At 43.9% G+C, this 23,612-nt stretch overlaps 1 protein-coding gene across 1 annotated transcript in view; it reads left to right on the top strand.

Annotated features, from left to right (window-relative positions):
- VPS13B (vacuolar protein sorting 13 homolog B) overlaps positions 1–23,612 on the top strand; it is a 902,514-nt gene that overhangs the window by 650,024 nt on the left and 228,878 nt on the right. The window contains exons 32-33 of the mRNA XM_045002958.1: positions 17,984–18,110; positions 20,661–20,804. Coding sequence (XP_044858893.1) covers positions 17,984–18,110; positions 20,661–20,804 — 271 coding nt within the window. The remainder of the gene's footprint in view (positions 1–17,983; positions 18,111–20,660; positions 20,805–23,612) is intronic.

Below are 23,612 nucleotides of genomic sequence, written 5' to 3'. Positions count from 1 at the left end.
CACTGTAATTTAACCCCTCAACTCCACCCCACCAGATCCCAGACCAGCTGTGGGGATGGTGAAAAAAACCCACCTTGCCCCTTCCAGTGACTGTGCGGGAAAAATTTCTTTCCAGCCAACCAAGGAAAAGGAGCAACTAGTATAATGCCCTCAGCATGTCAAAAGGGAACTGATACTTTTCCCACTTTCAAGGGAGTTGTGTGGATGAGTGTTGCCAGCCTGATCCTGGTAAAGAGTGTGTCTCCGTGGCTGCATGGAGTTTAATTTTTGTTATAGTCCTAAGTGGTGCACAGGATCTGGTCCAAAAAGTGAATGTAGCTGAACCACTCAGTAATAGCAATCATAATGAAATGAAATTTAGCATCCTTGTAGGAGGGGGAAATATCAAAGAAACCCACCATGATAGCATGTAACTTCAAAAAGGGGAACTATACAAAAAATGAGAAGGGTAGTTAAACGGAAATTAAAAGGAACAGTCACAAGAGTGAAGTGCCTGCAAGCTGCATGGAAACTTTTTTAAAACAAGGCTCAACCTATATGTATACCCCAAATAAAGAAAAACAGTCAGCAGACCAAAATCAAATGCCACCAGGGCTAACCAGAGTAAAAGAGGAAGTTAGAAACAAAAAATATATCTTTAAAAAATTGTAAGTCAAACCCTACTGAGGAAAATAGAAAGGAACCTAAACTCCAGCAAGTCTACTGGAAAAGTATAATTAGGCAGTCCAAAAAGAATTTGAAGAGGAACTAGCAAAAAACACAAAAACTAACAGCAATTTTTTAAAAGTTATCAGGAGCAGGAAACCTATCAAACAATTAGTGGGGCCACTGGATGATCAAGGTGCTAAAGGAGCACTCAAGAATGACAAGGCCGTTGCAGAGAAGGTACATTTTTTTTTGCATTGATCTACAACTGCAGAGGATGTGAGGGATATTCCCACACATGAGTCATTCTTTTCAGGTAACAAATCAGAGGAACTACCCCCAATTGAGGTAGCCTCACTCAGAAATAGCTATCTAAATACTGTGGTGTACTGGGGATCAGGAATCATAACACTTCCAAATGTGAAATGTTTATACTTCATTATAGATGTTATAAAAAGTTCCCTAATGGGGCAATATATAAAAAGAATCCTGGAAACAGTCAGACAGTTCTAATAAGTTTATGTACAAATGAAACCTGTTCACATTTATGCCCTTTGCCTAATAGCATGTAGGGAACTGGGAATACTTAACCAAAAAGAAGTTTTCTTGATTGAAAACTGCTTTTTCAGCTTGTAGCCCTTCTCTCTCTGCCTCCTCTCAGTGGAAAAAATAACAGCCCTGAAGGAAATAAAGAAATATATCCTCTCTTGAGACCTCGCCCCCATCCTCATGCAGTCCTTCTACAACACCCAGCAGCAACTTGTGCTTCCTGCAGCCTGAATAAACTCTGTTTGAAAAACAATTGAGGTTAAAGGCATTACTGCTGTGTGTGGTAATGAACTGAGTGTGGCAATGTACTGCATTTCAGTTTTGTCCTTGGCAGACCACCATCTGGAATGACTTCCTGGGACTCTCCACTAGTATGTCAGGGAGCCAAGGATCTATGGTATCAAATAGAACAAAATGTCACTCACAGTTTGTGAGATCCCTCTGAGAAGGTTTTTGCATTATTTCTTTAGGCTTTACTCTTATGTAGTTTTGAAAAGCAAATATATAAAGTTTTACCCTCATAATGGATGATGCTTCAATAATAAATAAAAGGAAAAAAACATGGTCAGTAGGTGTATGGTATGTGTATTAGAGATTACTTGTGTAACTCTTCGGCCAGGTGGAGCCGGCAGCAACCAGAGCCAGGTTTAATATCTAGGGGTTCCTTTTCAACAATACAACACAAAACCGCCAAGAGCCCCCATCCAGTAACCTGGGGAAATTACTCACCACCCCTGGGCACCTCTGAGAGGCAATACTTCCCCACTCACAAGCACAAGGTCCGAGTGTAGAAAAGAAACTTTTAATGAAAGGAGGGAAGTCACCCGACATTAATTGGGGAAAATGCCGCAAGCAGGATTGATAATCATAAAACTGTGAGCAGGATGCCCACCCCAGAGTGTGTAGGGTAGTGTCTGCTGCCTCATGTTCTTGAGTTCTACAACCAAAAGTTCCATAACTGTGCCCCTCTCTGTTCCCTCACCATACCCCACTCACAGTGGTTGTCCTTGGTCAGTGAGGACCTAGGGTTCAGAGGTGCATCCATGTGTGTTACCTCCTGCAGGGGTAGTGGGGGAGAAGGCACTTTGCTTGCTCCACTATCTGAGTACTTGCTCTGGCTGGCAGCCCCACCAGCTGCCGTTCCGCTCACCATCCCGCTCATTCCTCTCCGCTCCTGCTGGCCACCTGCTCACCGCTTCCACCTGCTGCCTCTCTGCTGTGACCTCTGCAGGTCAGTCTCTTGCAATTCCACCCAACTCTTAGTGATTGTCAGCTCTCAGTGATTTGCAGCACTTACTGATTGTCAGCTCTTAGTGGGGGAACCTGAAGCGGACTGGAAGGAAATGTTGTCCCTCCACAAGTGATTTCAGCTCTATTGAGCAGTTAAAATAACAAAAGACTCCTAATGTAGCCTATTTAGCTCTATCTTTGAACAGTGAGGAGGAACAGGTTAAACCAGACCAGGGACCATTAAGGAGAGTCCACACCGGGGTCTGGCATTTGAGCCCCTGGCTTAGTGAGATCCTTTAAGCTGAGGGTGACCCCCTCATTTGGGACAAGTTAAGCACAGTTCTGCTCCCCTTTACTCAGACAATAAAGACAGCAACATTGATGACATTTCACTACCTCTGCATTCAGTACTAAAGTGATTTGTAACCCAACAGTAGCCAAAGTTCGACACTTTGAGCAACACAGTTCTATCTGTTGGATATGTAGGCAGAGTAAGTGTGTTCATGTAAATACAGTTTTCTCCTAAAGTCTCACCCCCTCCCAGCTAGCACTCAGTGGAGAGCTCATTCAGACCCTGCTTACACTTGTGAAAATTTTAGGGACATAATGCAAGACTTTATTCAACTAACTCCTTTATTTCATTTGTAATATTTACATTAGCTTAAATGTCATGTGCACATCATCATACAGTACGAAGCCTTATACCAATTACATGCAAGTGCATTATTTTATTCAGTACCCCACTACAAAAAATGCTGTTGGCTGCTGTCACAAAGATGGATGAAATGTTCTTTTTGCTCAGTCATTGCTATTTAACAGGAATACCTTTATACAGCCAGGTGGCTGGTACTTGGTCATCTATATTGGGCATTTATATAGTCCTCATGTCTGTAGTATCCGAGCACTTAGTAATCTTTTAATTTGTTTATCCTCACAATACCCCTGGGAGGTAGGGAAGTGCTGTTGTTTTTCGAAGAGTGTCCCTGTGGGTGCACCACTTTAGGGGTCTTGATGCCCTGCGCTTGTAATTGGAGATTTGTGGTAGCAGAGCCCGGTTGGGCAGCGCATGGGCCGTAGCCATCTTGCGCCTCTCCGAGCGGTTACATAGTGGTGTGCGGCCAACTGTCCCCCAGTTCCTTCTCTACAGCCTTTGGCTTGGGTCTGAGCGATCATCAGTGCCCTCTCTTACCTCAGATCAGATTAATAGTAGATAGTTCATAGTGATAGTTTTAGATTAGTTGTAGTTAGCTTCCCTATCCACTTGCCCTAATCTAATTTCTTCAATTTTCATTTAAAAAAAATTCCTTTCACCTTCCCTGTCTACCCCTGTCACTCCAGCAGGCATACAGCTTTAGCCTCAAACAAGAGACCGACTCCCTCAGGCATGCCCGGCTCACCTAGCTTTAAATGCTGCCTGACATGCAGACTTTCCATACCGGTCTTGGGCAGCCACGCATGGTGAGACACACGTTATTCAAAGGTGCCCACACTGCAGAAAACTGACAGCCAGGACAAAAAAAAGGCAAGGATCTCCAACTGAATCTCCTCATGATGGAGAAATCTCTCAGGCCAGCCTCCGACCCTAAGTCCAGGTCACCCCCTGGCTAATGGTCACCACCAGCAGCAGCCTCTGACAGGGGCTCCACTTCAACAATGGCTGCCAAGGAGCTACTCCTAGAAAGGCTACCAAAAAGTGGTCTCAGACATCCCTGCACCAAGAATCGCCAAAAAGAAAATGATCTCCAACTGAAAAATCTGCCCCGGTGCCCACAGCACTGAGAGCACCGGACCACAAGACACCAAGAACATCCGGCACAGAGAGTTTCCGAAAAGCTAAAGACCCTATTCAGGAAAGCTCTATAGGAGGTTCACACACTAAAATAAAACCTTCCAGCTCGGCACCCAGCAAAGATGGTCTCGGCACTGAGCAGTACAATGGCGCCCTCTGCTGTACCTATGCCACACAGCTCTAAATCCTCAGCATCAGTAGCTTCAACTCATGCTCCTGGGCCTTCCGCCATGCCATCTCCAACACCGAGCCTCACGGTTCTGCAGTGATTCGTGAGGCATGTGGATCTGATAGTGGTCTCAATGCCTGAATTTCCTTTACTCGGTACAGAGGGTACCCATCCAGAAGAGTACCAAGCCAGCTGACTACTCCCTGCAGATCAGCCCCTCTTATCTCCAGTGATGAAGAAGAGGATGATGCAGTAATATACACTCCTCACTCAAGCCAGGACCATTTTATCACCAACCACCTGCGGATATATGAGGATGGTATGGTCACCCATGGGCACCCCCCCCATACCATTCCCACCTAACTGGTCATACTGGGATCCATGGGCAATGTATAGGGCCCAAAACCACAGGCCCCCTAGCCCGCCTAGCTCCAGAACAGCCAGGTCCCCTTCATCAGCTGTCCCAGAACTCTCAGAAACACAAGAGGAAGAGACCAAGGAACCTGAGGACACAGCCAAACATGATAATTCGCTGCCTACTCACCTCTCATCTTTATCACTGGATGAAACCATAATGCCACCCCCACACACTATGGGGAATGATTTCAAATCCTTTCAGGACCTCTTCAAAAGAGTTGCTGAATCCCTAGACATTTCATTGGCACGACCCAGAAGCCCAACATAAAATACTCCAGGCATCCTGTCACATTGCACTCCATATTCTTTATGGAAATATGCTTATGTTATGGATATGACATAATTAAGATGTACTTTATGCAAGATGGGTCTTGTAAGATATCATTGGAAAGGTTATAATTTACTAAATGTGATTATCCAATTTTATACATGTGCCATTTCTGTATCTAAAGTTAGGAGTATGGACTATGTAACAATCACAACTGGGTTTGTATTGGGAAGACACCCGCCTGACAACAGGCCATCAGATTTGATGAGCCATCAGGAAGGGACAACAAAACCATGAAGATACTAATCTCTCTCCCTCCTGGGAGGCAACCGGGGATGTAACTGTGACACTACTAGGTCAGGTGGTCTTGTCACCTGACACTAAACATTATCTGGGACTTCTTGTAACTTTCCACTGAGATTAAATTTGGGAAACAAAGGAGTCCCACCTTATGTAAATCCTATTTAAGAGTGGAGCGGAAGGCAAACGGGACGACTCCTCCCCATAGCCTGTCTGCCCAAGAAGAAGGACTGCTAAAGCCACCTGAAGGGAAGGCGGGGGGGAGTCCAGACTGAGATAGGGATCCAGTCTGAAAAGAAATATAACTGGAACTCTGACCCACAGAAGCTTTGTAACCTGCCTAAAATAACATTTAGGGTAAAAAATTACATTTTGTAACCTGTTTCTTAAGTATATTGAGCTTAGTTTGCATAATTTGGTGTATTTGCTCAGTAATCTGCTATGTTTTGTCTATTATCTCTTATATTCACTTAAAATTCACTTTTTGTAGTTAATAAACTTATTTCTTGTTTATAACATAACCCCGGGTGTACAATTCAGAATTGAAGAGGGGGAGGGGAGAGGCTGTGCATACCTTCCTCCACATTGAGGGAGGAGCTGGATTTCATAATATATCTTTGGGTCTGCATTCCAAGGGAGATGGACACCTGAGTGCTCGGGCAAGTCCCTTAATCTGAGCCTTCCCAGAACTGATCTCAGTGTCTGTTTTATTCTGCAATTTGGGGTGGCCCTGCCTGTGTGTGTGCTGTAGGAAGCTTAATAGCTTGGCTCAGCAAGACAGGTAAAAAGAGTGCCTAGGTTGGCATAACAGGCAGGCTCAGTGGTATCTTGGCATATCAGGTGACATCCAAAGGGGTGCCACGCCTCACACATCCCCAGCAGCAAAGATAGCTTTGCCAATTAATGATGCTATTATGGAGCCTGCAAAAATAATCTGGCAGACATCTGCTACAGCACCACCTTTGTGTAAGAGGTCTGATAAAAAATATTATGTGCCAGAAAAAGAGGCTGAATTTTTATTCATATACCTCACACCAAACTCCTTAGTGGTGGAGGTAGTCAATCAAAGGAGGAAACAACACCAGGCCCGAACAACCCATACGATAAAAAGTGGAAAAGGCTAGATCTTTTTGGGATGAAAGCCTATTCCTCAGCTACACTTCAGTTCCACATAGCCAACTATACAACCCTCCTGGCTAAATATACACACAATATGTTATCCAAAATGTCAGAATTTATTGAAAATTTACCAGATGACAAAAAAGAACGATATAAAGAGAACATTTCCAAAGGGTCTCTCATCGTCAGGATGGTCCTACAGGCCTCCCTTGACTCTGCAGACTCAGCAGCACGATCCATTGCGACATCCATGGTCATGTGCCATGCATCCTGGCTCCAACTCTCCAGATTCCCAAGGGAGGTCTAGGCGACAGTTGAGGATCTCCTCTTTGAGGGTCAAAAACAATTCACAGACAAAACCAATATATCTTTAAACACCCTAAGGACTCAAGGGCGACCTTAAAAACCCTGGACATCTACGTACTTGCAAACAAAAAGAAACAAGGCAGGTTTTACAACCAGAGATTCTGGTCTACGCCACACTCTCAGCCCCAAAGACAGTGCGACCAATGGCGTAAACAAAGACAGAACACACATCGGCAGAACCAAGATCAGCCTTCAGTGTCTCAACAATCCATTGCTAGACAATCATTTTGAAGGTGTGGTCAAAGGCACGAGACCTCCACACTCTCTGACTCTGAAACCAGAAATAGTCCTCCGCCCATTTGGAGACCACCTGTCACCATACTACTCAGTCTGGAACATCATTATGACAGATTATCCATAAGGGCTACTCCATCCTCTTTTATTTCTATCCCACCTACCCACCCCTCTTCCCTGTCCCTCTTCAGGGATCCCTTTCACAAGCACCTGTTACAACAGGAAATAAACCACCTCATACAAGTAGGTGCTGTGAAACCTGTACCATTGCAACATAGGGGGAGAGGTCTTTATTCACACTACTTTCTAACTCAAAAAAAGATCGGTGGGTGGAGACCCATCCTGGATTTATGCAAACTCATCAAATTAATGAGGACACAACATTTCAAAATGGTGAGACTAACCACAATAATTCCGGCATTAGAAAAGGGAGATTGGCTCTCAGCCCTCAACCTTCAGGACACTTATTTTCATATTACCATCCGCCATCACATAAAAGATTCCTGAGATTCACCCTAGGGAAACAGCATTTCCAATATGGAGTACTACCCTTCAGCCTGTTCACTGCCCCAACCGTTTTTTCCAAGGTTCTCGTTGTCATTGCAGCTCATTTCTGCAGACATGAAGTAATATTTCCATACTTGGATGCTGCCTCATATGGGCACGAACACAGCAAGAAGCAATAAATGCCATGCCGAGCACAATAACCCTTTTCATGAACTTAGGATTGCAAATAAATGTGCAAAAGTCCAGACTGGTTCCTGTCCAAAAGTTGGAATTCATAGGAGCCTGTCTCGACTCTCTAACAGCAATGCTACCCCAACAGTGCTTCCTCACTCCAGTCAATCTAATTTCAACGGTGAGGGAAAGCCCACAAACATCCACCAAAACGTGTTTAAAACTCTTGGGGCACATGTTGGCAACTGTGCTTGTTATCAAACATGCCAGACTCCACATGTGATGCTTGCAGGCCTGGCTTCGAACAATGTATATACTGCACAGACACTCTCTCAACAGATGCCTCACAATGCCACGCAGAAATTAAAAGACTTGTTAACATGGTGGACACAATCAAAGAACATCTGCTCAGGAGTCCCTTTCCAACAAAGAACTCCAACCGTGACAATGACAACAGACGTTCCATAATAGGTTGGGGGGCACACATACTCAACAATACGGTCCAAGGCCGCTGGACCCCAGTGGAGTCCAACCTGCACATAAACTTACCGGAGCTAAGGGCAGTCCAAAATACGTGCGGCCATTTTCTCCCTCTAATCAAGAACTATGCCATCAAGATCCTCATGGACAGTATTGCGTGCATGTTTTACATAAACCAACAAGGGGAAGCACGATCATACTCCCTATGTACAGAGGCAATATGACTTTGGAATTGGTGCATCACCAACAGCATAGATATATCGGCATCCTATCTGCTGGGATGTCAGAATACAGCAGCAGATATACTAAGCAGGGACTTCTCACAAACCCACGAATGGGAGATGGATCCCGAAATTCTCAAATCCATATTCAAACGATGGGGGTTCCCCACCATAGATCTATTTTCAACAGCTCAGAATGCTAAGTGCCCACAATTTTGTTCCAGGGAGGGATTGGGACACCACTCCCTAGGCAATGCTCTCCTCATAAAATGGGAGGCACCACTGATGTACGCATTTCCTGCAACTCCACTCCGAAGCTGAGTCATTCACAAGATCAAGCAGGATAAATCCAGGATTAGTCTCATACACCCACACGTCTCAGAAAAACGTGGTTCCTCATAACTGCATCAGATGGCAGTGAAGCCGCCTCAAACCCTTCCCCTAGTACCTCACTTTCTAGGACAAGATGTGGGACACATCCACCATCCCAACCTCGCAGTCCTCCACCTCAAGGCCTGATTACTCCATGGCTAACAGGAGTCAAGGAGGTCTGTTCTGAGGAAGTAAAAGATATATTACTGAACAGCTGGAGACTAGGCACAAGAAAGAGGTATATCCATAAGTGGAAATGATTCTTTACCTGGTGCCAAGATAATCAGATCTTACCGCAGTCGTCCCCATCCCCCAAACAGAGGATTCTGGACTATATTCTAGGACTTAAAAAATCAGGGCTATCAACAAGTTCCATCAGAGTTACATTTGGCTGCTATTACCTCCTTCCACAGCAAGGTGGACGGGATCACTATATTTGCTCACCCAACGATTAAATGCTTCCTTAAAGGCATTGAAAACATTCACTCACCATAAGAAACCCTACACTTATGTGGAACCTCAACCTTGTTCTATGCGGACTCATGGGAAAGCCATGAAGACAGTGCAGCAACTAGAGCTGGGCAAATGATGGATTTTTTTTTTGTTCACTGGCAAGTCTGAAAATTTAACAAAAAATGTTTTGGGTCAAACCAAAAACAATTTTTTTCAGAATTCTTGGCAAATCAAAAAATTAGAAAACATTTCATGTAACCCAACTAAAAAATTTTTGTTTTGATTTCAGGCATTTTAACGAAAGCAAAAGAGGACTAAATTCACAAAACAGCAGGAAGTGGTGGTGCCCTCTTGATAACTTTTAGCCTAGTAGTTAAGGCGTTCATCTGGAATTGTGGGGGAGGAGGCTGGGGTTCAATTCCTGCCTGTGCTGGATGTGGAGAAGGGATTTGAAGTTAGGTCTCCCACATTGCAGGAGAGTGCCCTAACCACTGGGCTGTTGGTTATTTTGGTGTGGAAATCTCCTGGGTTAAAGCTGTTCCACTTTATATGTATAAATAAATCGTCACTGGAGCAGGGACTTGAACTTGGTTTTCCCACATCCTAGGTTAGTGCCCTACCTCCACGCTTATAGAGTCATTTTCTCTTTTTACTCTCTGGACTATTCATTGTCATTATGAATGACTGCGAATTGCCACTGTGAATGCCAAAGTCTAAACAAAACAAAACAAAACATTTTGATTTTTCAGTTCAGACAAAACTTTTTGGTGAACTTGATGCGAATTCACAAATAGTTTCAGGTTGACCAAAACTGCATTTCTTGACCAATAAACTATTCCCTGAAAATGTTTCACCTACCTGTCTAATAGTAATAGATTCAGGACATCCTGAAGTATGACCTAAAGAGGAAGGAAAGCTAGCAAGGAAATTGAAATGTGTAAGCAAATAATGTCAAGCGCATATAACTGAGGTAAAGGAACTAAAATGGGGACAGAACAAAGGAAACCAATGCACTGGGAAAGAACATAAGAGCAGAGAAAAAAAGACTGAGAAATTCAGCTGACATAAGCAAGCTTTTTGTTGTCACCTCTCTGCAGAAGGCTTGACAATACTTAGGCTCGTGCTGTGCTCATACAGCAGCCTATTATGTTGGTCAATATTCTCATTGCTTCCTTATACTCCCCTGTATCCATTTGTTGTCTCTTGTTTTATACTTACATTGTAAGCTTTATAGGGTGGGGACCACCTCTTTGTTCTGTATCTGTGCATCACCTACTTCAATGAAGTCCTGGTCCATGATTAGGGCTTCTAGGTATACTCAGGTATAGCCTTAGTTCAGCAATTGGTGGCCAGCAATCAGTATAGGGCACTAGTGTACCATACCACAAAAGTTTTATTGCCTCACAGCCTTATGTTAGCGTATGGTCTTTTAAGTGTACTGTACTTTTAAGTGTAGATGATGGACTACTTTAATGTCTCTGAAAGTACTGGTTAAAAAAAAAAGACATAAATATATAACACATGCGTAAGTGGACCTCGGATTAAATGTACTCTGGACATAGAACCATCATTACATCCTTCACAATCAAGTTTTTTCATGAGCTCATGTGGTGTACACCTGTGTTAAGTTAGCAGTGCTCTTAGATGCAGTGTGGAAGACTTAGTAATTCAAAGTGGAACTTGTTTCTTTGTTCATTTTTGATTGCCCCATTCCTTCTCTCCAAGTGTATTGTGTTTGGCTTCTGTTTATACTTACAGTTTTGCTAATACTTGATTTGGCGCCTTTTCAGATTTACCAACTAATATTAATTGATAAGCAAAGAAACTAATATTATTTGATAGGTAAATTAGTTCAAGTAAAGTAGTGCAGGCAGATGGTATAGGGCACGTAAAGAAAACATTAAGCAGTCTTGAACCTGTGTTACATTAAAAAAAATCCTTTAAAATGCAGCACAGTGTCCACCTACTAAATCAACATGTCACATTTAAGAAATGAGAATATTTATTGGCCAAAATTTATTTAAACAAAGATCAGGTTGGTGTTTCTGTGTCCACGTAATAATGCAGGTTTATCTCTTTTTTGTCTTGCGTATACTAAAGTCATAATTGCCAGCAATTTTATATACATTAGAGCAGACAATTATCTAACACATAGCAGTATGTTCTTTCAGTGTCAGCGGTATGCCTGTGCCATTCAATTCTTATTTCCTTTTCACCAAAGACAAAAACACTTACTTCCTTATTTTCCCATTGTGCTGTGGCAATAGGGACCTGGACGAAAGCTATTTGATTTAAACTTAATCTAGATAAGACTGACGAGATGCTGATTGGCAGGGAGAAGCATTTATGGAACTAGCAAAATCGATGACCACTTTCTCAATTGAGGATGTTTGCCAACCGACTGTGAATGTGCTTTGCGATCCTGTGGTCTGACTAGATAGATTCATCATTGCTCATGGACTACCAGTTAACATCACAGGCTGGACGGGACTTTTTTCATCTTTGAATGACCAAATATTCCAGGGGTGGCCAACCTGAACCTGAGAAGGAGCCAGAATTTATCAATGTACATTGCCAAAGAGCCACAGTAATACGTCAGCAGCCCCCAATCAGCTCCCCCACCCTGGTCCCAGCGCCTCCCACCCACCGGCAGCCCTGCCAATCAGCACCTCCCCCTCCCTCCCTGCACCTCCCAATCAGTGGTTCGTGGGATGCAGGAGGCTCTGGGGGTTAGGAGGAAGGAGTGAGGGCACGGCAGGCTCAGAGGAGGGGGCGGAAAGGGGTGGAGTGGGGGCAGGGCCTGTGGCAGAGCCAGAGGTTGAGCAGTGAACACCCCCCGGCACATTGGAAAGTTGGCACCTGTAGTTCCAGCCCCGGAGTCGGTGCCTATACAAGGAGCCACATACTAACTTCTGAAGAGCTGCATGTGGCTCTGGAGCCACAGGTTGGCCACCCCTGAAATATTCCTTGCTTTTCCCTCAGATGCTGATCTTGTCATAGTCATCCCTGTGGAACCAACCATGACAGGCATGCAGAAGCCCACCATCTGAGCAAGAGTATATTATACCTGTGCTCAACAAATATTAAACCTGTATTCTGTACTGGCTGCCAATCAACTTGTGTGTAAAACTGAAGTTGCCCTAAATAATCTTAAATAGCCTAGGGCATAGCTAACTTGGAGACAGTATTCCTCTATAATTTACCATGCTTTCTGCACACATTACTTCTGAGGAATTCTGTGCCACTGTGCGTGCAGAATTCATGTCCCCTGTTGGTTCTTTTGCTTCCCCACAGAAAAATGTTGGTTTGGGTGCCTGGAGCAGCTGGCGAAGAGGTAAATCACTGTTTGGAGGGTGTGTTGGGGGCGGGGGGGCTGGGGATGCCCTGGCCGATGTCTCCTATCCTGCACTGTGCTCAGCTGCTAGTACCAGCTGGGCTGGGGGCAGGGGAGGACGGGACTTGCTCTTCTCCTGCAAGTAATGGCCGAGTCAGACCCTCCTCCAGCTGCAGGAAGCTCTGAACCCCTCCCCCCCCGCTTCCTGCCCCCATTGTGCCTCAGCTGAGAGGGAGGGATAACTGTATAGGGAGCTGCTCCCCCATCCGCACAACCCCCATACATCTGGTCTCCCCATTCCCATAGTCCCTTGCCGAACCTCACCCTCCCCGCACCCAAACCCCCATCCTGCTGAGCCTCACCCCCTGCATCCAGACCCCCACCAAGTCCCACCCCCCCGCACCCAGTTCCCCACCCCTGCAGACAGACAAGCCCCCCACTGATCCCACCATAATTGAACCCCCACCCCAAGGAGCCCCACCCACCTGCACCTGGATCCCCACCCCACTGAGCCCCAACTAGCTTCACACAGACCCTGACCCCACCAAGCCCCCCTCCCCCAGCACCCAGAACCCCCCCGCTGAACTCCCACACCCAGACCCTCCTGTTGAGCCTCATCCCTCCCCACACACACATCTACTGAGCCCCAGCCACCTTCACCTGGACCTCCATGCAGAGTCCCATAGCCCCTGCTTCCAGAACCCCCCAACAAGCCTGTATGCATCCACTTCCCCCCTCACCTGGAACCCCCGCTGAGCTGCCTGCACTGAGATTGCCCCACAGAGAACCTTCTCACCCCACTCCTGGATCCCCCCATACTAAGCCCCTCCACACTTGGATCCTGCCAGGCTGACCCTGCCTTCCCACACCTGGTGCGCCTGGTGCCGAGGGGCAGGGCCCCATGGTGTTTCTAGGGTAGGCCCAGCCCTTGCACTGCATCAGGGTCGGGTGCAACCTCACAGCTGAGTCCATGTCCCTGTGCTTGGGGGGTTCCACGGTGATCTCCCACCTTCATACAGCCAGTGGCCTGTGTTCTCCCCTGCTATACTGGAGCCACCACATTTATTTACTGACAAAATTCACAGAATTTTAAAATATTGTGTGCATTTTTTTTTTGGTGCAGAATTTTTAATTTTTTGGTGCAGAATTCCCTCAGGAGCAATACATCACATCCTGAGCACTTACGCTAATTGCCAGCAGAGTAAAATTCAAGGAACACAGAATTTGAATGAGCAGGTACTCTGTAATGTTTTGGGGTTCAACTCAGACCAGTAAGGGGTTGTGTCATTGCCTGGCCTGCAACTCTGGATGCCTTAAATGCTGTGCTGCTGTGGCTCACAGCCTGACATCAACAGCCCACATACACCCTGGCTTCTAACACCCAGTTGCTTTTTGCAGAGTGAACCTCCTACTCCTGAATTTTCCCAAAATCATCTGCATTTCTAGTGTCCTGTCCTCTCCTGGAACACGAATAGAAGTTAAGTTTGTTGCTCCTTTAAAGAGTCAATATATTGCAGCTCATAAATGTAACTAGTTTTTGACAAATACTATTTCAATTACAGCACTGAACTGGTTTATGATAAAAGTAAAACAAGTTTATTTAATCACAGAGAGGTTTTAAGTGAGTTCAAATATAAGGAATAAAGATAGAAAGGGTTATAAGCAAACCAAAATAAAAATACGCTTATAAGACTAAAACTTAATTTCAGCGAGTTACAATCTAAACTTAGCTTGCAGAGATTTCATCCTCCTTGGCCGAAGGGACCAAATGTTCTGTGATTTCAAGAGCTGCAGTCCCATAGAATCCCCCAAGTGATGGACAACTATGGGGTTCTTTTCCCTTTATTTTTATAGTCCAGTAAACCTTGGAAATGTATTCTTTGAAAAGTAAGCCCAGACAAAGTGGCTTTTCCTTGCTGGGTGTGGATGCCATGCTGTTGGTGCAGACTCCATACTGTCTTCTCTCCCCCTGGTGATTCTTACAATGCAAATGATCTCTTCCTGCAACCTCACTTGGTCTGAGGTGTTAGCCTCTTTCCTTTGTCTGAAGAAAACCAGTTGATCAACTCCCCTGGACGTGCCTGTTTAAATACAGTTTAGTCATGTTTTTCCATGATATATTTATGTAACCCTTCTGCCAGGCCGAATTGATAGCAGCAAGGGCCAGGTTCAATACATAGGGGTCCGTTCTCTACAACGTAATGCAAAACCAGCTCGAGCCCCCACCCAGTGACCTGGGAAAATCTTACACATACCCCATGGCGCCTCGAAGAGGCAATATTTCCCCTCTCGCAAGCACAGAGTCTCAGTGTAGCAGAAAATGTTTAATAACATGAGATAAACAACATAGCATTAAATTGGGAAAACACCTCAACTAGAGTTCATAGACCAAACCATGAGCAAAGACCCACCCCAGGAAATTTGGCCGTGTCCTCTTCCCTGGGCTCTTGAGTCCAGCAACCCCAAAATCACCCCAAGACTCCAAAGTCCAATACCCCAAATGTCCCTAGAGTCCAGCAACCCAAAGATCACCCACAGTCCCAAAAGTCCCACAACCCAAAAGTCTCTGTCCTGGGTCAGTGCAGCCCCAGGGTTCAAGAGTCTATCTGCAGGGGTTTTCCCCCCACCAGCCTGGGTAGAAAGGGGCACCTTACGTGGTCCGAGGCCAACTGCCCTGCCTCTCTGTGGGATTCTGCTTCCGCCTTCCCCACAAACTGCTCAGCTCCGCTCCGCTCTGCTCTGCCAGCTGCTCGGCTCCACTCGCTCCGTGGGCCGCTCCAACCGTCCCACAAACTGCTCCGCTCTGCCAGCTGCTCTGCTCCACCAGCTGTCCTGTGATCCGCTCCAGCCGTCCCTGCAAACTGCTTGGCTCCGCTCGCTCCATGAGCACTCCAACTGTCCCACAAACTGCTCCGCTCTGCCAGCTGCTCTACTCCGCAGTATAGCTTCAGGCTCCCCCACTAGTTAGCACAACTCTTTAGTGATTTCAGCTCTTAGTGAGTTCAGCTCAGGAACCTGTAACTAAGATTCTTAAGGGAATCAAAAATCAGCTCTGGTATTCAACAGTGGAGAGAGGAGGAGGTGCAATTGATGCTTCTGGCTCACACAAGGAGCCCACTCCCTTGTCTAGCGAGTGTCACTCAATTGATGGTGAGACTCCCTGTCACAAAGCAGTTTCACAGTTCCTCATCCACACAATCAGGGTGACAACACTCCACTCCTCCCACCCCAATAACAAAGAAACTGGGGATTCCACAGCTGCCAAAGCAACCATCCCAGGCTGCCATGGGCTATGCCAGGCGGGGTGGGTGTACCTATGCAAACACGATCAGCCCCTGAAATTCTTTTCCACACTCGCCATAATTCACCACCAGATGTCAGGGTAGAGCTCATCCTGACTCTGCTTACATTTATAAAGTATTTTGTGGGTTTACCATACATACATTACACAAGAATATTAATGATCAGTGACTTACTAGTTTTCCAGTGATATATTATGACATGTCATCTTTTGCATAAATGTCACGACAACAGGGTGTTAGGTGCAGTGAGTATGTCAGGCCTGATGAGTTGCTGACACAGAATAGTGAGCTACCAATAGGGCTCTGTGTCCCACTCTCATCTCTGGAGTTTGCTTCTGCTAGAAATATATCTAAACCGGAGCCAAGCCACATTAAAGAATCATTGTGAAATCCTCTTACTTTTATCCTTTATGGCTCTGCTGATCACCATTGTGAGAGATTGTGTGTCCTGCAACAAAACCAGTTTCAAGTCTGTTTGCCATGGTAGAACGTGTATGTGAGTCTCTCTTCTAGCATTCTAGAGCCAAGGGTTTAAAAGTCCCTATGCACCAATTGTCTCTTAGTTTCTCTTTTTATATGAGCCAGAGAAAATGCATAATCTGGGCATTTTGTTGGGATATATGTTAGAATAATTTGTATATTGTTTGAACTTAAATTATTTGTTTAATAGCTTGTTCATAGTTAGCTGTTTCTCATTTTATGAATATGCAGAAATTGGTCTAATGAAAGTCATGTTCTAAGAGTTGTCAGGGTTTGCCTCTATGGAACCCAGTGATTAGCTTGTCTTTGTAAGAAAGGTAGGTAGTCTTCTAGCAGATCTCAAGGCAATGGCTCAAACAGATACTACCCAGAGGACTCGCATTACCCATGATCTTGTTGAGACTGAGGGCCATCTGATTTCATTGCAGGCTTTTCTCATTCAACTTTCCTCACTGGAAGAATGGCAGAGGAGGTGCTCATAGACAACAATCTGTGGCAAATTTATTTGAATTGACACAGAGATCCTAGTCTGGTATGTTGGGTCAACAAGGGCTATTGATAGATTCATCCAAAAAAGGGAAATGACTTCAGCCTGCATTTTGGTAGCAGTGAAAAATAACCAGAAGATAACTTAAGTATCCAATTTACTGACACAAATGTTCATGGAAAGTGAATGTCAGTATCCTGTTTAGAAGGAGCTAATGTACAGCATGCTCATCCAATCACAGAAAGGGATGCTGGAAGGCTGGCATTGCTTCACTATGGGGGCAGAATTTAGGCGTCTGTGTGTGGTCTATGGTGTAAAGTACTTATGGTAATGGTGAAGTGTGAATGGTGGAGTAGAGGTTCTGTATCGTTAGATGGCTTAACTTTTCATGGACTTGATTTTGTGATTTTTGTGCCACTTGTGTGTGTGGCAGCTTTAACTGTTTCTTTACAAAGTATTTTGTGCATGTTGTAAATGTCTTGTTGGATGTACAAGAACACCTATTTAAATATAAAGATTACTAACACATTTTTTAAATTATTTTATGTGGTTTGTAGGTCAAATGTGTGTGGCCTAAACTGCTTCACAGTGATTTAATTTTAAATGTATATTAATTCAGTAAAAGGAAAAACAATAATACATCACTTTGTATCGTGTGTATACTGGTGGATTGCTTGCAGAGTAAAAGGTTTAGATATATTTTGGTTTCAAACGTACTGAGTTCACAATGGGTTTGTGCAATATATTAATAGTTAACATTAGAAAAATGTGTAATTTTTGTCTTAATTGTGAGGAAATTCAAATAAATTATTGGCCCTGATCCTGCAGTTGGAGCCATCTGGGCCTTACTCTGCATTGAGCTCCACTGATTTCAATGGTCCTGTCCATGGGGATAATGACCTGACAGCCAGATTGGGACCATTGTTATTAATAATTATTTATTATTTTTATTGTGGTAGCAACCAAAGGCCCCAATCAGAATTGAGGCCCCATTTTGGTAGGCCCTGTACACAGGAAGAACACAGGAAGATGTGGTCTCTGCCCTAAGCAGCTTACAATCTATTGTAATAATATATATTTTTTCTTTTAGCATAAGGCGACATCAAGAACGGAGAGCAATTTTAACTCCAATTTTAACAGATTTCACAGTGCGAATAACTGCAGCTCCTGCAATCATTTTCACAAAAGTAATTTCACCAGAAAACTTGCACACAGAGGTTAGTACAAAATTTAAACAAAAATAACTGACTTTTTAACATGTACATTATTGTTCCCTTCACAAATTTTAATCTTGATAGAAAATATTATATTAAACAATATTAAAATAGTGTGTTTGTGGAAAAAGGAATAGTTTTTTTAAACTGTTCATAGAGCTGCTGTAATTTTGGTATTTAACTATGGCACCGTTATTGTTTATTATTTGCATTGTTTGAACAGTTATTTTTATTTAATTACATTATGATAGCACTCAAAGGCCTCATCATGACCATGATCTCATTGTGCCAGGTGCTGTACAAACACCCAGAAATAGTTTGTGTCCCAAAGAGCTTACAATCTCTTGTCAAAAACCAGATGAAAGGAGGGGAAACATGATTCAGCAGACTTATGAAGTAGTCAGATTTATGGTAGGCGCACTGCAGAATTCTTAAAGGATTTATAACTAAAAGAGTTGAGAAGACATGATCCAGCACAATATTTAAGAAACACTATTTTCATGGGCCCCATAAAAGCAAACCTGAAAACTACATTATCTCTACAAGAATCAAATAAACGCAGTGTGCTACGGTCAATTTTCCAAAGGCATACTACTTTTGTAGTAGGAGTAATAGGGATACCTCAGAATATTCCAAATTGACTGGAAAGATTTAGCAGTAACTTTTACCAGTCTGTGGGTCAGCTCATTAGAGGAGACTGTTACACACAAGAGACTGTGGTTCATTTCTTGGCATTAGCACATGGGTAGGGAATTTAAAACACATTATTTGGAGGGAGGTGCCAGTCATTGTTTGCCAGCTAGCAGGAGTGATTTTTCATAATAGCTACCTCCTGGGAAGGGCAAAACCGAGGTAGGAATGAAAATCATATTTGCACATTTGTAACAGGTGCAAGTTGATGGAGAAGGAACAGATGTTAATTACGTGAGGGAAAGATTGCAGTGAGTTTGTGTTTCATGTAGAGTGCCATCACAAGTGTAGGAGGGAGAGAGTTTTAAATTAAAAGAAAATTCAGGGGATAGCTGTGAGATGCATGGAAAGGATTCAGAGAAAAGAAACATATGAACATTACTATTGCTCACATTCAGGAATTTAAATGTTTTGGCTAGTCAGATTCTCCTTGAATCTATTCCTTAGGGGACGCTTAAGGTTGAAGGGTGGGGTCTACTATAGATTACCGAGAATATGAACATTATTCACATGTCCTTCATGAGAAGGGGCAATGCTTCTGCTTATTAAGCAAACCTTATGGATTGATTCTGCTGTTCATCTCTGAATCACTTGCCAACAATGGTCAAGAGCTTTAGTTTTGTATAACTATAATAGTGGTCATCCATCTAACTCTGCCAAGATATTAACAGTGGTTTACAGGCAAAGAGAAATCAATTAGGCTGGTTATCTTTAAGTTCCAACATATGATTTCAATATAAATCGAGCTGAGTTTATATTCCAAAAAAGTATATCTTCTTGGAAGGACAAGGCAAAGGAGAAATGTAGTCAATTGCCAAGCAAATGAAAAACAAAAATCTGACAATCTAGTGTTTGATATTGTCACGGAGTCCCTGGACGATGCTCTGGAACTGCTCCCCACCAAGCCAGTCAGGACTTTGGGGAGCCTCCTCTCCCTTGGAGCAGACTTGTTCAGGGCAAGAAGCTCACACGTCTTCACCTCCTGGGTCTCTCCTTGGAGCATTCAGCATCCTCTGCCCCTCCGTGCGCTTCCCCCAGCGAGCTCGCCCCAGTGGGGTCCTGGGGAAGCCACAGGGTCCTGCACCCCCACTTTGCAGTCAGACGTAACTCTCAGCCAGCCAGTAAAACAGAGGTTTATTCGATGACAGGAATAGGGTCTAAAACAGAGCTTGTAGATACAGCGAACCGGACCCCTCCGCCGGGTCCATTCTGGGGGCAGTGAGCCAGACCCCCACGCCTGCACTTCACTTCACTCCTCGTCCCCAGGCAGCTCCAGACTAACAACCCCCTCCAGCCCCTCCTCTCTGCTCAGCTCCTTTCCCGGGCCAGGAGGTCACCTGACCTCTTTGTCTCCAACACCTTCAGTTGGCACCTTTGCAGAGGAGGGGCCCAGGCCATCAGTTGCTAGGAGACAGAGTGCCAGGCATTTAGGTGCACTGGCCCTTTGCTCTGGAGCAATCACACACCCTTCTCCCACCACCTAGATACTTAAGAACTGCATAGGGGACACTGAGGCACCAACACAGTATTCAGAGAAAACATTAAGAACATTCCCAGTTTGTCACAGATATTACAAAGAAAAACAAGACCTCTCACATGAAACACTTTACATACAAGATTTGTGTTAATGGTTACATATGCTGTTGAAAGCAAAGCAAGGTATTAAACACAACTTCTTCACAAGAAGTCTTATGGCTGGCACACCATTCTTTGCTACTAAAAGAGAGAAATAGATTTAACGGGTCCCAATTAACATTGTGTAAATGGCTTAAATTGGGTATGACAGAGAATTGTGGTATACTTACCTTTAAAATGTAAATTATCTGCCTAATAGCTAGTATCTGACATGTTTTTTCTCCACAGGAGATTTTAGTGTGCGGACATTCTTTGGAGGTGAATATGACCACAAACCTGGACTTCTTCCTCAGCGTAGCTCAAGTACAACTTCTACAGCAGCTAGTACAAGCCAATTTGATTGGACTGGAGCCTTCTGACAAGAGCACTGAGGTAGGTTGTATAACTTGTTTTCTTTTAGAATTACTGTGGCTCACATCAGACATTTACATTATGTGTGGTGGTAGAAAAAATGTGTAAGTAAATGAATTACACACATTATTGTTTATCAAGCTTTACTTATACTGTACTCCATTGTTGTTTTGAAAATTAAGCTTCCTTATGAGACAACATTGATCAGGAGACATGGGAGGATGAAAGGCACATGGATGGATTTTAAGGCAAAAGGCTGTAAAGTTATTAATGTTTAACTTTAATGGAAGACTCAACAACCTATTTCTCTCCAAGATATACCACTCATTTACTTGAATCCAATACAGTGTTAAATGACCTCCAGGCCGAACCAATATTCAGGGTTGATCTCCTTCACTCTAATCTCTATGATTCAGCCCACCTTTGAATCATCTTATGTTCCCCCTGCAAGTAGAAAGGAGGATACACATAAAAGGTACCTCAGTCTGTGAACACTTAACATCTTTCTTGTGACTAATAGGGTCCACCAGCCATCACTCGGGTCTCTCATCCATGCTTACTTCCAGGTGCCAGCCCCTATCAGCCTGTCATTGGCAATGAACACCAGCCTCAAGTTGCAACAAAATTACAAACTTCCCACTTACTACATTTTGAACTTTTAAATTCTGTCTTTATTCATTAAAACTAGGCCTCCAACCAACAAGACACCTTGCCCCTGGAAAAAAAATCCTTCCTGATTGACAAAATTGGAGATCTGATCAGACCTACAGCATCTTGGTAACACAGCTCAGATTATACCTCAGTTATAGGGCAGGGTGAGGCAGGGCAGCAGCAGCAACCCCAGTGGAATGACTGCTACATGCCCTAAGAACTTCATCGACAGCAGGGGGATGCATGAGACAATCAATTCTCCGTTTTCCTCCAGAAGTCTAGCAAATGGGTGGAAGGGATAGGTAGAGAAATCTCTCCTCCCTGTACTTACCCTCCTGCCCAGGCACAATCTCCACATGCAGTCTGGGCTGGCGGGAGGGGGCAGTGCTCTGAAGCAGCTGAGCCTGCAGCTCCCTTTCTCCCTGCTCTCAGGACCCCAGGGGATATCCCACCTTAAGTCTAATGAAAACTCACCCTCTGTCCCTCTCCCTCACCGAGACTGGGGGGGCATTATTTCATTACACCTTTGAAACATTAACAATGTAATAAAAGAAATACACTATGTCTTTCTCTTCTTTGGATACTTTGCAGATCCACAGCCTCTTTTGGAAATGAATATTGTAAGTAGATATACTATGGGAATATCTTCAATAAATAACTTACAGGGCACTGTTTTCCCATCCCCTGTGGAATGCACAGAATCATAAACATTGAACGGGTGCCCAGAACTTGAATTTTGAGCTGGTGCTGTGAAGAAGTTCTGCACTATTAGTGCTTAATATGCAAACTTGCTGCAATAAAAGCCACTTACTAGATCATTTCAGAGTGCTTTTTCTACACTATATCTAGAGGTGCCCATTTGTTCTTCATCAGTTCTTTCCATACACACTGTAGATAATTAATAAAGGAAAACATTTCTAGTTCAAGTTATTATTCTTAGTTATGTCATAAATAGTAAAACTATATCTGGATTAAGTACAGTGTAGGGTAATGATATGTTTTATTTCCATTACTCCTTTCTCCAGTTATTTTCTCTAAAATAACAAAGTGGAGCCAGGTTCACACCAGTGCCTCAATGTCTTTTCTCCACATGCCTTTCACCTCATGTTGCCTTCTTGAGTTTTCAGATGGTGAAGTAATAGCTGATGGATGTGAACTGCCCTGCTCATATCAATGAGTTAAGTCTGAAATCTAGAACTGTTAACTATTCGACTGCTAACCATTTTATTAGAAGCATCCAGCTATAATTATCCCACATTCCCCAGGGGGCCCATCTAAGTTGTAGCAGCGTCCCTGGATTGCCCTGTGAGCTACAGTGCTGCCTGCAATCTGTGCTGCAGCTTTGCCCCCAGCCCTGCCTCCAGCACACCCCTTATATCAGAGCTTCCCTGACAGTCTTCAGAGGGCAACTCTACAGTTGTTTCACACAGTTCCTGAACCAGGGAATTTTCTCTCAGTTTCAGAGCTTTAAGGGTCTCTTTAAGCCACTTCAATCCTTTTACCTGGTATAACAGGGGCAGAGCAGGAATGAAGATTTCATCCTATCTTTATATAAGTGCTGACTGTGTTTGATACTGTACAGAACACAGAAAAAGAGGCAGTATCTGCCCCCAGGAGCTTAGCTGCTAAATAGGCAGATAGTGTATAATGCACTGGGAGACCCAGAGGAAGGGCCCACATATGAAATCCTCATAGTGAGCTTGGCTTTGCTTCCAATACAAAATGTATAAGGCCTCTCTTCCAAATCTGAGACAAGATAATGTAGCAGTGATCTGCCAGGTTTTTAAAGTAACAGAAGTCTTTGATTGCATAACAGACATTATGATGCATTCTGGATGTAATTTTCATTCTGGAGAGAGTCCACGCATGAATTTCGAACACCAAAGATAAGCAGTCCTGCTGCTGCTTTAAGAAATACTCAGAGCTCCGCAGGCATATAATGTTGAAATGGACCAGGTGAAAGTCTGTCATTTCACACATTTTAATGATACACAGCATGAGGGAATTGGGAAACTTTTAGTTCATGTTCCTTGTTTAGCATATTTTGTTTCTCTTCAGAGACACCTCGATAGGTCACATGTAACCAAGAATAAACAGAGGTCACTAATAAAATACGCATTTGTGCATTCTCTAAAATGGAGGAGATGAGGGAATACCTTGAATTTCTTGAGGTTATGG

Source organism: Mauremys mutica, chromosome 2 (genome assembly GCF_020497125.1).
Source record: "Mauremys mutica isolate MM-2020 ecotype Southern chromosome 2, ASM2049712v1, whole genome shotgun sequence".
Classification (NCBI taxonomy): domain Eukaryota; kingdom Metazoa; phylum Chordata; order Testudines; family Geoemydidae; genus Mauremys; species Mauremys mutica.
Note: the sequence above shows the minus strand (reverse complement) of the source record. Positions and strands in the feature narration are given on the sequence as shown.